Raw genomic sequence first — 16942 nt, 5'->3', positions numbered from 1 at the left:
AAATCTTGCCATTTGCTACAACATGGATGGAACTAGAGCGTATCATGCTTAGCGAAATAAGTCAAGCAGAGAAAGACAACTATCATATGATCTCCCTGATATGAGGAAGTGGTGATACAACATGGAGGCTTAAGTGGGTAGAAGAAGAATAAATGAAACAAGATGGGATTGGGAGGGAGACAAACCATAAGTGACTCTTAATCTCACAAAACAAACTGAGGGTTGCCGGGGGGAGGGGGTTTGGGAGAAGGCGGTGGGATTATGGACATTGGGGAGGGTATGTGATTTGGTGAGTGCTGTGAAGTGTGTAAACCTGGTGATTCACAGACCTGTACCCCTGGGGATAAAAATATATGTTTATAAAAAATAAAAAAAATTAAAGTCTAAAAAAAAAAAAAAAATGAGGACACTGGGTTAGTTGATCTCAAATGTCCTCTTCAGCTCTAAAATTACATTATTCCAAGAAATCCTCTGTGTTTTCCTACATAGGGTACATTCTAAGTATACTAGAATTAATCGCATACACAGTATAATTGTGCATTGTCTTCCCCAGCCATAGTCACAACAAATGGGTCTCCCTTCTTTTCTGAATAATGGTTTCCTCCTTCTAGGTCACCATATTAAGTCATAGCAGCAGCCAGCATCATTTCATGCACACAATGGGCAATCAGGTACTATGAAATCATCTGTGAGGGTTTTAGCGTGGAAGCTATCTAAGTAAAAGTGTAACTTTGTGTATGAATATGAGAGACTGAAATACATTATAAGTGTGATTTTATCTATTTGTGAATATAAATATTGTAAGAATACATTAAGTATAGAAAAATGCTCCCTCTGTCTAACCACCTCCATTACTACGCAAGTTAGGATTTTTCTTTTACCTTTCTCTGTCTTTCACTGACTGTTCAGCCATTAATTTCTTCAGTTCTTCCAGACGCTGAAGATCTCTTATTTCCATTTCTTGCCATTTCTGTTCTTTTTTAGCCCAGTATTTTCTTATCTATAGTACAAATGATACATAAAATTTAAATTAAAAATAGATAAGTCAAAATGAAGAGAAAAGTTATAACAACATATCTCCTGGTTCCTATAGCCAATATTAAATTTAATGGCATGTTATCTTTTTTCATTTCTTAGATCTGCCTACAGTATATTGAAAACAAATAAAAATGAGAACATGAAGGTACATGTCTTGAGAAACTGCATGGTTTAACAACTTCTAAAGTGGAAATGTAACTTATGCTGAGATCTGAAGTTTAAATCTATGGTTAAAATAATCGACTTTCAGAGAACCACAATAGAAGCATGTTATTGTCTCTAAAATCTATGATCTACCTGTTACTCAAGAATATTTTTATCCTCTTACGATAATGCAGTCTTTAACAAATATGGCATTAAACCTATTTTTACTTTAAAAGCAAGAGTTTATTTATGCTAATGGACAGCAGGATGTTGAAAGCTTTATGCTTCTGGGGAAGTGGCAGGAGATAGGTGGGAGGAAGGAGGAGAAGAAAAAATTAGCAGGGTTGTGATATATAGTAGTTCTGACTTATGTGGTAAAATAAAGGACAAATTTATCAAGCTCAAAAAGGTGAGAGCTTTGTTCTTCCTAGACCTGTTTTACTTCCCTTCTCTGAAAATGGAGGCCAACTGAGAAAACTGAAAGCACTCATATGGATTTTCAGGAGGATGAAACCATTATTCAGGGTTCCCCTAGTTCCACAGGTGGGACAATTGAAGTTAATGCTTATTTGACAGAGGCCCCTTCAACCACTCTGGCTTGTCATGTTGTGTGTCAAGAGTGTGTCCAGTCAAGAGACTGGATCTTGCTGGAAAAAGCAGAGTACCTCAATGGTGAATGATGGTGAGTAACTGCCAGCAGAAGGTCCGTTGTGGAAGACACTAATTAATATGCTTGTTCCTCCCCCGCTAGACTCAGAAAATGTGATTTATTTTGATACTTCCAACATTAATTAAAGGGTTTAGACCATAGTATATACCAAAAAAAATTTTGATTGATGAATTAATTACACAATTGTGAAAGTTTTTCTACAAAATTTTCTACAGAATTTCTACAAATTTATGGTTTCAACTGAATCCTCATTAATAACCAGCATTCCTTTCATGAATTCCTGGTTAATGCCTCTTAATTTCTCATGGCTACATTCCAAAACCTGTTCACTATGTTAAGATCTATAACTACTTCTTTCTTCACTTTTACCAGGAAAAATGGAGGCTCTAAATGATACCTTTCTTGATGCCTTGCCCCTCAGAAGAAGAGATGTCATTCATTTGTACAAGATGGGTTCCAGATTCTACTCCCCATTTCCATCTTCTCATAACCTTTCTCCATCATCTACCTCTCTTCCTTTCGCACCTTCAATCTCTTGGTCTATGCTGCTTCCTTCTCCTCACATGGAAATATGTACAAATCTCACCCATTTATAAAATTTAAAATAATTTTCTTTAGAGCCCCAAGACTGTCCCTTCATTGTTCCTTTTTCAGTTAAACATCTTAGAATACTTACTGTTCTTGAATTTCACATCTCCTATTTTTATTTCTCATCCATGACTTTCCCACCTCTGCCTTCCCACCAAATTCACTAGGCTCACCAGGGACATCCAAATGAGCAAACTAAATGATCCTTCTCAATCCTTGTTTTACATAATGTCTCTTGTGTATTTAATTCTGTCAACCGTTATCTCCAGTCTTAAGATATTACTGACTTTAGTACTCATTTGTTCAGCAAATATTTATTGAACACATGCTTTAAGCCAGGTACTGTGCTGTGTACTTGAATATGATGCTTACAGAGAAATAAGGCCTCAGCCTCATAGAGCTGGGACTTCTAGAAAGAAAGAGAGAAAGAGAATAAACACATAAATGAATGAACAGAATATTACATGTGAAGTTCCAAGAAGGAAAAAAGTATAGTAATGATTTAGAAAATTTGGGGTAGAATTTTCATTAGAAGGCATATTTGTGTAATGACATTTGAATCAAAACTTGAAAGATGATTGTGAGACAATGAGAATGATCACCACAGAAGTGGGAGCTCTAAGTACAACAGCATTGAGTAGGGAAAGACCTTGTGCATTTTCAGGTCTGGGAAGAAGCCAGTATGGCTGAGCATGTGGTGTGAGTTAAAAATGGAAGTGAGACTGAGAAGCTAGCTGGGGGCTAAGTGATTAGGTGAGGATTTAAGGTCTAGAAACAAGGAAAAGCTATTGAAGAATTCATAGCAGGGAGTGACATTATCTGACTAATATTTTTAAAAGGTAGTTCTGGATATTGGGTGAAGAATGGATAGTAAAGGAACAAAGGAGAAATAAGGAGACCAGATAGAATAAGGCAAAAATGATCACTTGGACCGGAGATGAAGGGAAGTGTGCAGACTTGAGATGGCTTTTGAGTGGAGCCAGACTGCTCACTGGGGGATTGGATATGAAGTTTGAAGAAAAAGGGAATCTAGATTTTTGCTAGAGCAACCAGTTGAATGATTAAGCCAATAACTGAGATGGAAGATTGGAAGAATAACAGGTTTGGGAAAGAGGAGCTCAGTATTGAACATTGAACAATTGACAGGACTGTAAGACCTTGAAGTGAAGATTCCAAATAAACAAATGGAGGGTGCAGATGGGTGGCTCAAGGGTTGATTCAAGGATGGAGATCTGAATTAAGGAAATAATTCACTTAAAATGGTATTTGATGCCACAGGACTAGGTGAGATCTCTAGGGTGAGAGCATAAATAGAAGAAGATGACCATGTACTTTCTTTCCTATTTGCCTTTTGCAAAATTTCTTAGCTAGGATGACATCCTTTCCCTCTTCCACCTGTCAGTTTTACTCTACGCTTACTATCAGAACAAACGTCATCTCCTCCTTGAATCACCCTCTGAACCCTTCCAGGAAAATATCTTAGCTCCATCCTTGACACACCAATGACCCCTGGTGAAGGTTTATACTCTCCATTTTGTCCTGCCTTGAGTTCCCTGATTCTGCCACTGGATTGTTACTGATATATTTAGGCATTTACTACATGCCCAGCATGGTCTGCCCTGCCTGTAGCCTGCTAAGTCCCTCCTATCCATTCTTTAAGACTCAGTTTTAGCGTTTAGCCTTTCTCCTTCTCCCTCTCCTCCAGGCATAGGTGTACCTTCTAAGGCACTATTTATGTATCCTTAGCATAGCATTTTCCATATTGGTCTGCATTATTCATCTTTGTATTATAGTATCTTGTATCATGTCTGACACAGGGCTTAACTGATCATCATTAGGTGAGTGGAAGCTTCTTCTGGTCTCTGGTCCAAGAATAACAAAGTTGTGGATGGGAACAAGGCCAGCAGTTTTAGTTGCAGGATGGTAAAGTCTGAACTAAGAACTTCCCTAAGGACAGTTCCATTCACTTTTTGGCAATTAATAGGAGTAGGAATTGTATGTCAAGAATTATTGACTTTGAAAGCCTCAAACTAAAGTTAAGGCTAAGGAAATTCAGCTAGTTCTTTGGGACATTTGTTGAGACACAGATTTCAAACATGTTGTTTTTTACTTTTTGAGTGATCCTTATGACCTTCTAGGGATAGGGAAATCAGAAAATAAGTTCAAGTAATAAGAGTTGAATTTAAAGTTTCTTCCTTGACTTTCACAGATGACATTTTTAGGAAAAGCTTGCTTTCTTGGAAAACAAAACAGGACTTCATTCCTCCCCATCTCCTTGTATTATCTCAGATTCATATTGGATGTTCCCCTTTCACAGTCCTACAGTTTGCTCGTTTTGGAGAAGTTAAGCCAGTAAAGGTGTAAATAAACCAAAGAAACTATTGTGTAAAATAATGCTATGCTAAATTTTCAAAGAGTTTGAGATCATTTTTTTTAAAGATTTTATTTATTTATTTGACAGAGAGAGATCACAAGTAGGCAGAGAGGCAAGCAGAGAGAGAGGAGGAAACAGACTCCCCACTGAGCAGAGAGCCCAATGTGGGGCTCAATCCCAGAACCCTGGGATCATGACCTGCGCCGAAGGCAGAGGCTTTAACCCACTGAGCCACCCAGGCGCCCCTGAGATCATTTTATACCCCACTTTACCTTTCTAACCTTCCAAACATGTTTCCTGTTAAAAATTCCACTAGGACACAATGTTGACAGCATTAGAGTACCTCAAAGTTTAATTCTAAAAAACTTAGACTAATACTACACAACCATTAAATTATATTTTTTCATGCCTTCAGTCCAAGATTTATTATAATTCAGCATAAAATAAGAATTTCTTGTTTACACATAGAAAGCAAAATGTTAGGACTAAAGCATTGTAGAAGGAAGACAGTTTGGTTTCTGATTTTAAGCAATCTGTATGATGTTGAATCTTCGAACAAATAAATTTCTATACTTTGTTCCCAGGTCATTATTTCAAGGGCTTTATAGACTTATTCAGGAGGAGGTCATAATCCTTAACTAGATACTTAAAATATATGAAATAGGAAATCTAAATTATCCAATTCCATTACTCATAAGCCACTGAGATAATGGACTTTAAGTCCATTTTCTAGATTCTAATTTACTTAGCTAATTCTTTGCATCTTACAGATCTTTCTACTTTTGGTATGGAATATGCAACCTCACAAAATAGTGATACTGTTACATGTAAAAGCAGCAGGTCCTCTTAAAAGAAAATTATTGTGCTTTTTTTTTTTACTTTAATTTTTTTCCATTTGCTCCATTTAGATCAGCCTGTATCCCATAAAATTGCCACCAATTGAAGTATGACTATTCTTTCCCTACAATCGATTTGATAAGCATCTATATTTCATCACATAATCTTTCACACATTTGTGTGAATTTCTGAAGGGTAAGGAACATGCTTACCCTGTAATACGTATTTGTATCTAGTACTGCATCTTGCAAATGAGAAATACATGATATACCTCTGCTAAACAAATCCAGCGACAAACAATATGGAAAAGCAACACTGCACAAAACTCTTCTTATTTCAACTTATATAAAACCAAAACTACTAAAAAAGTATTCAATTAGACAATAAAAACAGACAACAAACAATCAGTGGTTCACTCCACTAACTCATGTGTGGGGTAGAAGTGCATTTAATCTCAAAAAAGCCTGGGGGTATGGTATTTCTCAAGGTCGGTCATCTGTGAGGGTCAGATTAAAGATTTTTTTCTTCTTCTAGAGAGGGACATTCTGTCACTCTATCCTCAAAACCTTTCAGCCAACATCATCTCTTCTATAGTTTATGGTATAGAGAGCTCTGTGGGCTTCAACCCAGGACCTGGTGAAGCTTCTCAATAAAAATTCAGCCCCAAAAGAATTACTTTGCATTGCAAAGTAATTTTATGCAAACATTTGAACACTTTTTATATGGGTAAGAAATCGAAATAGAAAATCAAATCTGCAAACTTCCTGCCTGGTTATTTGAATAGATCTCCTTTCAGTCCACAATTCAGACTATTTGTATTTCAGCTATTTACCAGTATCCTAAACTTGAAGATTTTTGCCACCAATCTCCAGCCTGATAAACAAGTACATCCACCACTGGTAAGAGGATAGATTGACACACTCTTTCTAAAGAATAAGTAAGAAAATCACTAGCAAAAAGCCTCAAAAATTAAGAAACAAAGTTTAGAATTAATAAGCAGGGACATATGCAAAGACTTAGGTATCAGTATATTCATTACAGCCTTAAAATGGTGAAAGGTTGGAAATAATTTAATACTCCAAAATAAGAAAGTGGTTAAATGCAATATTTTACATGATGAAACACTATGTAAACACTAAAAAATATGTGGTAGGAAAACAGGGGAAATATATAAGATTTATTGATAAATTTTTAAAATAGGTTAAAAATAATATATGTAGTATGATTCTAGTTAAGTTAAATTCCCCATGTATGTAGAAAAAGGAATATAAGAACACTTTATAATTTTCTTTTAGTACTGGTTTAGGAATTGGGGTGACTTTTATTGTAGTCTGTGTGCTTATTTGTATTTTCCAAACTATCTACAATAGACATAAATACAATTACAAAAGTATGTTTTTTGAAAGTCTGGCCAACAAAAAAAAAACAGTGTTTAGAAGGAACATCTAAGGGACATGACTATTATTCATTCCCGAAATTTCCAAACTCTATTTCTATAGCAAGTCAGATGACAAGAACATTGTATATTCCTGTATATAACATTTTCACTTTTTATCACTCTTGCATGCAGCATCATTTTCACTTTCTAGAGAAAGTTTCACAGGACTATGGTTTAATTTTATATCCTAGGCCTTATAAAGGTTGATGCAATATCATATGAGGATTGATTTAGATTCTTCTGTAAAGCAGTTCTACTAAAAATGCTATCCACTGGGTGGTTTGCTTCCCTCCCCCCCAGTACATGCTGTCAGCTCCTGATGTGCTAGGATGTTGTCTATTATTAGCAAATAAGAGCTAAAAGCTTCCTTTTAACTTTAACCATGTTCAATTACAACACCCCTTTTTAGTCCTGGTTTGCTGACATAACTATATTCCCATCCTCTTAATTTTTTGTCTTACATTCTCTTACTAATTTTCTATTTTAATGATTCTTAATAGGAAACAGATGGCATGCTCAAAATTAGAATAAATGAAGAAGAATCTAATAAGGGGACAATTGACAAAGGAGAGTTGGAATTCAGGGCAATCATAAGACATCATGCAATAGCTAAGCTCCTTTATCACCAATACTAGAGTCAGAGAAAGCTGTGTGAGGAGGGCCACCGGACAGGAGGGGCTGAGAACTTTGGTGGAGGACACAGCTGGTCATCACAACTCTGCAGAGCTAGGAGCTGGGGAAACAACTCTTCCAATGTCAGTCTCCTTTCTCATCCCCATCTCTAGTGTTCCATTTTGACTGAATCTGACCAGAAGCCAGAGGGCAAGGGAGTACAAGACAACTAAAAAAAACGGAGAGTAGATATGACCCAAGGGGAGGATGTTCAGCACAGTCGTGTTAATGCCTCTTTTATAATTTGCATGGAAGTAGGTGATGTCTATATGCATAGATAAATTATATTAATCTCTTTTAGGTGGTGTTCACTTTGGTCATTTGTGAGATCATTTTTCCACAGAAGAGCTGTCTACTTGAATTGGCAATAGCTGTTTTGTGCTGTGATATAGTCTTATGCCCTTAGAACAATGATGAGCCAAGGAAGTGTTTTGGGGTAAACACATTAGTTATCTCCCTCTTAATTGAAATGCCAGGTGGATTAAAAATTTACTGTCATGTCTTCTTTAAAAATAAAGTCTATTTTCAGTATGGGCATTGAAATATTACATAATAATCATGTCATATGTTGATATTGCTAAAATGAATTTGTCTGTAATCTTGTTTAATTTCTCTCTTTTCACTGTTCATTAGGAAGGGAGTATATATACTGAGGATGTTGTATTTCACAACCTGAGGTGTCACGGAGACTGAAAAGTGGAAAGTAATCAAACCTCAGAGTCAGTCAATCATAACTTCTTAGAGCTGAGGTGATTTTAGCAATCATTTAATCCAAACACCTCATTTTACAATTGAGGAGGCAAAATCCCACAGAGCTGTATAACTTGCCCAAGGTCACCCAACTTTTTTTTTTTTTAATATTTTATTTATTTATTTGACACAGAGAGAAAGACACCAAGAATAGGAACACAAGCAAGAGGAATGGGGGTGGGGAAGCAGGTTTCCGGCTGAGCAGAGAGCCTGATGTGGGGCTTGAGCGCAGGACCCTGGGATCAAGACCTGAGCCAAAGGCAGATACTTAATGACTAAGCCACCTAGGCACCCCCCAAGGTCACCTGCCTTGTTAGGTCCTCCTAGTTCAGCATATTTTCCTCAGCATTAAAGTACAGCTGCATACTGCTCTTTCATTATATTCATTTATTCAACTATTATTTGTTGAGTGCCTTGTGTCAGGCACTGGAGATAAAACTACAAAAATTGAAAAAACCCTCTTTTTTTATTGTAGAAGAGAAAGAGAAAACAGTCAATAGATAAATAAATGGGTATCAGGTGGGATGATAAGTGCTAAGAAAAAAATAAAAGTAGGGCAAATGAACAAAGTGACAGAAAAAGAGGGTGCTATTTTAAGTTTGGTAATTGAGGATGAGGTTTGTCTCTGATAACACGATATTGAAGTGAGACCCTGAATGAAGTGAGAGTGAGTTATGAAGACATCTGGAAGCGTAGTATTCCAGGCAGCAGAACAGCCACTGCAGAAGCTTAAGACGACATGTGCCAGGGTGTTGGAAGAGGAGGAAGTAGACTGGTATGGCTGGCACAAGATGAGTTAGGGGGAAAGTGGCAGGATATAAGATCCGAGAGATATAGAATGTAATGCAGGAAGTGACATAATCTGGCATGAATTTTAAAAACATTTCTTTGACTGCTGTGTGGAAAATAGCCTGGAGAAGGAGAATGGGAATGGAAAAGAAGGAGGCAGAGAAATTAAGAGATTAAGAAGTTATTATAATAGTTCCGATTTAAAAGGTAAAGCCTTTGTTTATGACAATAGATGAAGTTATCGGTAGGAGGTGTGCAAGGGGAAAAGAAAGAGTCAAAGATAATACTAAGGCTTTTGGTTGGAGCACTAGGAGAATAGTTTCCATTTGTTGAGAAAAAGAAAACTGGGAAAGGGGTAGGCCTGCAGGGAAAAACCAGAATACATTTTGGGCGTACTATATCTGAGGCAATAGTATGCATGAATTTGGAGTTCAGGAGAGAAGCCTAGACCAGAGATGTTAATTGCTATTGTCAGCATCTAAATGACATCTAAATAATACTGCATTGATTGAGATCACCTAGGAAGTACATATACTTAGAGCCCTCAGGGCACTCCAAGGCCCAGAAGTTAGAATGATGTGGAGGATCCATCCAAGTTTATTGAGAAGGAGAAACCAGTGAAGTAAAAGAGCAAGGGGAGATAAAAGCAGAGAGAATGGCTTCGGGAGAGCCAAGTATCAAGTTTTCCAAGGAGGAGGTGGTGATCACTTCTGTTTCAATAGTTCAAATAAAGTGAGGACTGAGAACTAATTCCTGGAATGAGCAATATAGGATCAATGATGACCTTGGTAACCACAGCTTTGCTGGAGTGGTAGGACAAAACAACCCATGAGAGAGTGAATGGAAAGAAGCTGGAGACAGTGTGTAGACTATAGAATGGTACAATTTCTAAGGGAGGAGGTATGGGGTCAAAGGAGAGTATTTTTTTTTTAAAATAGAAGTCATAATGGAATATTTGTAGGTTAATAGGAAAGATCTAGAAGAGAAGAGAGAAATGGTGGTGGGAGAGAGACTGGGCTGACCTTGAATAGGAGAGAGAGGATAGGGTGTAGTGTATGAAGGGGCTGGCTTTAGGAGCACAGATACTTCATGCATTGTAAAAGGGAAAGTGGGTAATGGGTACAAATTCTGATAGGTTGGTAGATGTGATACTGGAAGCCTGTGGAGATTGTCTTCTTGTTAAGTAAGATACCAAAAGTTTAAAAAAAAAATCACATGGAAATCATTATTTTCTTTGGTCTCCTTAACAAAAGAAGAGCACCAAAGAAGCAACGAAAGTGGTTTTTAAAATCCATTCATAACACTTGATACTTCAATTGTGATCAAACTATAATGGTGTATGTAAGTGATGAATCACCACATTCTACACCTGAAATAATATTGTACTGTATGTTAGCTAGCCGGAGTTTAAATAAATACTTGGGGGAAAACACCTATAATTGTGTGGTTTCTTGTAAATTGTTTAGTCACAGTGGTTCATTAGCCCAAGGAGAGAAATCCTGAAGAAATATTAAGAGGAAAAAGGAGACAGACACAGTGAAACTGTTTGCACATATAGAACAACAAATACTCCTAGTAAGCAGACGATTAAAGAGTTCTAAAATCAGTTTCCTACCTATTTAGAAACTCTGAGTAATCTAGGACAGGACCAACGCCATGAAAATGACCCTAAAGCAAAAAGTTTTAAACTGACTTTTCTCAAAATTTATTAATCACAAAACTAATAGCAAACAGCAATCACAATGTACACAGCATAGCACAGTGTTTAGAATCACGAAATGTGGTGTTAGTCCTGCTGAGTTCAAATTCTGAACCTCTTTATGGTTGTATGACTTTGGGGAAATTACGTACCTTCTATGTGTCTCAGGTTTTTCTTTTATAAAATGAAGATCACATTAGTACCTTGCCCTTAGGGTTGTAAAGAAGATTAAATGAACATAGAACAGGACCTTGCATGAAGCAAGCATTGTATCGATGTCTATTAATTAAATCAAATCACCATGAATAACCAAGACCTAGACAGAAGATATATCCAAAAATTGATACCTGGGGTTAATTTTAAAAAATTTTAGAACTGCTTATTGAAAAATCTCTTCCAAAGAAACATACATCTGGCTCTTGACTAATCCAGGCTGCTTTTTTTCCCCCTCTCCATCTGACTTTTTCTTAAAACTGTGTCCTGACAAAAAGTAGGAAGATCCTATCATCACGTTTTTGTTTTAGTTTTACTTTTCAAAGAAAAGTTCTAGTAGAAAATTTCATTTTTTTCCAGTTTTATTGAGAAATAATTGGCATACATCCTTCTATAACTTTAAGGTGTGTAGTATGATGGTATGATTTACATATTGTAAGATGATTACCATAATAGGTTCAACTAACACCCGATTTCTCATATGGATACAATAAAAGGAGAAGAAAGAAGAAAAGAATAAAGGGAAAATATTATTTTCTCCTTGTGATGAGAACTCTTAAGATTTACTCTCTTTTAAAGATTTTTAATTATTTATTTATTTGTCAGAGAGAGAGAGAGAGAGAACGCACAAACAGGCAGAGTGGCAGGCAGAGGCGGAGAGAGAAGCAGACTTCCCGCCAAGCAAGGAATCTGATGCGGGACTTGATCCCAAGATCCTGGGATTATAACCCCAGCCAAAGGCAGCGGCTCAACCAACTGAGCCACCCAGGTGTCCCAAGATTTACTCTCTTAACAACTTTGTATACACCAGTGTTACCTATGGACACCATGTTGTACATTAAATATCTGTAATGTGTCGTTCTTATAACTGAAAGTTTGTACCTTCTGACAATCTTCCATTAATGTCCCCTCCTGCCACCCCTCCTTGTGATCATAAGTCTGATCTCTTTATCAGAGATATTTTTTTAAGATTCCACACAAGTGAGATCATATAGTATTTACCTTTCTCTGACTTCATTTAGCATAATTACTTTCTCTGACTACACTTAGCATTATGATTTCACTTTCTGTCTTACTTCATTTAGCATAATGCTTTCAATGTCCATCCAAGTCATTGCAAATGGTTTATTTCCCCATTCTTAGTAGCTGAAAATATTCCATTGTGTTTATATACCATGACTTCTTTATTCATTCATCCATTGATGAATACTTAGGTTGTTTCCATATCTTGACTATTGTAAATAATGGTGCTTTGAACATGGGGGTGTAGATATCTTTTTGAGTTAGTGTTTTTAAAAGTATTTTATTTAGGGTGCCTGGGTGGCTCAGTTGGTTAAGCGACTGCCTTCAGCTCAGGTCATGATCCCGGAGTCCCAGGATTGAGTCCCACATGGGGCTCCCTGCCCAACAAGGAATCTGCTTCTCTCTCTGACCTTCTCCCCTCTCATGCTCTCTCTCCCTCTCTCAAATAAATAAATAAATATCTTTTTAAAAATAAATAAATATCTTTTAAAAAATAATAAAGATTTTATTTATTTATTAATAATTTTAAATTTAATAAATTTAAATAAATTTAAATGTACTAATAAATAAATAAATAACTTTAATAAATAAATAAATATCTTTTTAAAAATAATAAAGATTTTATTTATTTATTTGAGAGAGGGAGAAAGAGAGAATGAGATGAGGGGAGGGTTAAAGGGAGAAGCAGACTCTCTGCAGAGCAGGGAGCCCAATGCAGGACTTGATCCTGGGACTCCAGCATCATGACCTGAGCTGCAGGCAGTCACTTAACCAACAGAGACACCCAGGTGTCCTGGAGTTCGTATTTTTGATACCTTTGAATACAGCCTCAAAAGTGGAATTTCTGGATTATATGATAGTTCTATTTTTAATTTTTTTGGATCTTCCATATTGTTTTCCATAGTGGCTGTACCAATTCACATAATCTCACCACCAGTGCACAAGTGTTTCCTTTTCTCCACATCCATGCCAGTGTTTTTTCTTCTTGTCTTTTTGATGATGGCCATTCTAAAGAGCATTAAGCAATATCTCATTGTGATTTTAATTTGCATTTCCCTAATGACTAGTGATGTTGAGCATCTTTTCATGTACCTCTGGCCTTTTATATGTCTTCCTTGTAGAAATGTCTGTTTAGATCCTTTTAAAATGCCTAAATTTTTAATTGGGTTATTTTGTTTTTGCTGTTAAGTTGTATGAGTTTTTTTTAATATATATATTTTCGATATTAACTCTTTATCAGATATATGGTTTGCAAATACTTTTTCTCATCCCATAGGTTGTCTTCTCGCTTTGTTGGCAGTTTCTTTTGACTGAGAACTTTTAGTTTGATGTAGTCCCACTTGTTTATCTTTTGTTGCTTGTGCTTCAGGTTTCATACTGAAAAATCATTATTAAGACCCATGTCAAGGAGTTCTGTTCCTGTTTCTTTCTAAGAGTTTCACAGATTCAAGTCTTATTTAAGTCTTTAATCCATTTTGAGTTACTTTTTGTGAGTGGTAGAATATATGGTTCCAGTTTCATTCTTTTACTTGTGAATATCCAATTATCCCAGCTACATTTATTGAAGAGACCATCTTTTCTCCAGTGAGTATTCTTGGCTCTCTTATCAAGTGTTAGCTGACCATATAGGGTTGAATTTATTTCTAGGCTTTCTATTTCATTTCATTATTCTATTTGCTTATTTTTATGCCAGTACCACAATGTTTTGATGACTATAACTTTATAGCACAGCTTGAAATCAAGAAGTATGATACCTCCTGCTTTGTTCTTTCTCAGGATTTCCTTAGCTATTCAGGGTCTTCTGTGTTTCCATATATATTTCAGGAGAGTTTTTTCTACTCGCTTGCTGCACCTATTGAGCCACCCAGGAACCCTGGGTGTTTGTTTTTTTTTTTAATTAATTAATTTATTTTCAGAAAAACAGTATTCATTATTTTTTCACCACACCCAGTGCTCCACGCAATCCATGCCCTCTATAATACCCACCACCTGGTACCCCAAACTCCCACCCCCCCGCCACTTCAAACCCCTCAGATTGTTTTTTAGAATCCATAGTCTCTCATGGTTCACCTCCCCTTCCAATTTGCCCCAACTCCCTTCTCCTATCTCCCCATGTCCTCCATGCTATTTGTTATGCTCCACAAATAAGTGAAACCATATGATAATTGACTCTCTCTGCTTGACTTATTTCACTCAGCATAATCTCTTCCAGTTTTGTTTAGTTTTTTGTTGTTTGGTTGGTTGGCTTTAATTACCATTTGCTTGAAATGTCTCTATCCATCCCTTCACTCTCAGTTTATATGTATCTTTAAGGCTAAAAAGAGTCTTTTGTAGGCAGCATGTTGTTGGGTGTGGGATTTTTATTTTTTTTATTAAATCCATTCAGCCATTATATGTCTTTTGATTGGGGAATTTAATCTGTTTACATTTAAAGTAATTTTTCATAGGTAAGAACTTACTATTGTCATTTTGTTTATTATTTTCTGGTTATTTTGTAGATCCACTGTTCTTTTTTATTTATTTTTTTTTTTTTAGTTTTGATGTCTTGGTATTAATATGCTTTGACTTCTTCATGATGTTCTTTTGTATAATTACTGTAAGATTTCCCTTTGTGGTTATCATGAGGCTTATATAAAATATATTGAATTTATTTATTTATTATTTCATTTTTTAAAAGATTTTATTTATTTATTTTTCAGAGGCAGAGAGAGAGCAAGCACAAGCAGAGCGAGTAGCCTACAGAGAGAGAAGCAGGCTCCCTGCTGGGCAGAGAGGCTGATGCAGGACTTGATTCCAGGACCCTGAGAACATGACCTAAGCCAAAGGTAGATGCTTAACCAACTGAATCCCCCAGGTCTCCCTATTAAATTTATATTAAACCTATTTTAAACTGATAAAAACTTACTTTCAATGGAATTAATATATTTTACACATTTACGTCTTTCCTCCCCCATATTTTAGGTTATTGCTATTACAATTTACAGGTGTTTTCTTTTCGTTGTGTAACTAATAACAGATCGTTGTATTGATGCTTTTTACCATATTCTTTTTTTAACTTTTAAGCTAGAGTTTTGAGTTATGTACCACTATTACTATATTGCAGAATCTAATAATGACTATATATTTACCAGTACCAGTGAGGTTTATGCTACTTTTTTGTGTTTTTATTATGTTAATTAGCATTCTTTTACTTCCACTCAAGAACTCTCTTTAGTATTTCTTATAAGGCAGGTCTGGAGGTAATGAACTCCCTCGGCTTTTGTTGTTTGGAAGTCTTTATTCCTCCATTTCTGAAGGACAGCATTGACAATTATTTTCTTTCAGTTTTTTTTTTAATGTCATTCCATTGTCTCCTGGCCTGAAATGTTTGTGTGGAGGAACCTACCTATGATCTTATCAGGGTTCCCTTATATGTAAGTTCTCTCTTTTTTTCTTGCTGCTCTTAAAATTCATTCTTTGTCTTTGAATTTTGACAATTTACTTATCATGCGTCTCAGTGTAGCCCTATTTCATCCTACCTTTATGTCACCTGTTCATTAATATACTGATAGCTGGCTCTACATTCAGTCTCATATTAGAATGTTAGAATCAGTTAATAAGCTTACGTTAATGTTCATTTCTAAATTTTAATAACAAAATAAGGAACGTTATGAACATTTTAAAATTACATGATCTTTGATTTCTTTTGGATAATTAAACTTCCCATATTACATTAATTTCTTTATTTAAATAATATTATTCAGAGGACTAATATTAAAAATTTAGAAAATAAACTCTGAACCCCAGTTTCTTTGGAGTCAGTTTTACATAAAATATATATTAACTATGTCCTCCTTCTGATGATTATAATATCCTGATAGTTATTTTACTCACTAGGTTTTATAGCTCCCCAGTTGGGATATTTCATCAGATTCCCAAATAAAAAGACCAATAATTAAAGACAAACACCTCCTCAAATATTTACTGCAACTTCACACTTTTAGGAATTAGTAATTGAGAGAACCACAAAACTGAGGATGGGAAATAGTTCAACAGATTGAACCTCAGCCAGATGGAAACACTTTGGCTTTAGTAGCAGGTGGTTCCTTTAAGAGGATGTTTGCAAGTGAGAGGTTTAGGTGGGTGTATGTTAGAGCAGACATCAAACTGGAGTTCAGAGAGTTTCAAAGACATATTTTCAAGATCCAAGGCATCAATCAGAGTTTTTGTATTCCATATTCTCCATTTATGAAAATGTAAAAAAGTGCTTTAAGCAGATTTAGATCACCTGAAAGCCAATGCATTACAGTGATACATTACAAAATTTACAGTATTTATATCTTAAGTCATTTTAGTTCTAAGTGGGATCCAGTTAGATCACTAGCTCTCTTTTGCACACACACACACTCCTTTAATCAGTCAGGGGATGTTTTCCAGGCATTGCTCTTATCTTAAACATCCTTTTTCCCCATTACCTAAGTCCTTAAATCTATATCCCCCACCCTCTGGAATAGCAAAGCTTGCACTGGAAATAAAAGGTAATCAGCCATAGGCATTTGAAGGAAATTGCACAGGACAGTTCTATATTCTGCAGTTCCTGCAGTGCACAAGTGCATACAGTAGCAATTAAAAGCCTAAACAAAAAGAAAAAATTAATAGAGACTTGATGAACCTTACTGGAGTCAGTCAGGGCAAAATGTTCATATGCTAAGGCCTGAACTTTGATCA

General features: G+C 35.9%; 1 protein-coding gene across 4 annotated transcripts in view; it reads right to left on the bottom strand.

Annotated features, from left to right (window-relative positions):
* Nucleotides 1-16942, bottom strand: part of CCDC148 (coiled-coil domain containing 148) — a 208370-nt gene that overhangs the window by 84479 nt on the left and 106949 nt on the right. For all 4 annotated transcript variants that reach the window (XR_009351940.1, XM_059167279.1, XM_059167278.1 and 1 more), the window contains exon 10: nt 882-1000. Coding sequence is in view for 3 of the 4 variants with exons in the window: in XM_059167279.1 (XP_059023262.1) it covers nt 882-1000 (119 nt within the window). In the remaining variant the exon portion in view is untranslated. The remainder of the gene's footprint in view (nt 1-881; nt 1001-16942) is intronic.

Source organism: Mustela lutreola, chromosome 3, assembly GCF_030435805.1.
Source record: "Mustela lutreola isolate mMusLut2 chromosome 3, mMusLut2.pri, whole genome shotgun sequence".
In the NCBI taxonomy this organism is placed as follows: Eukaryota; Metazoa; Chordata; class Mammalia; order Carnivora; family Mustelidae; genus Mustela; species Mustela lutreola.
This window is presented reverse-complemented; position numbering and strand designations above follow the sequence as displayed.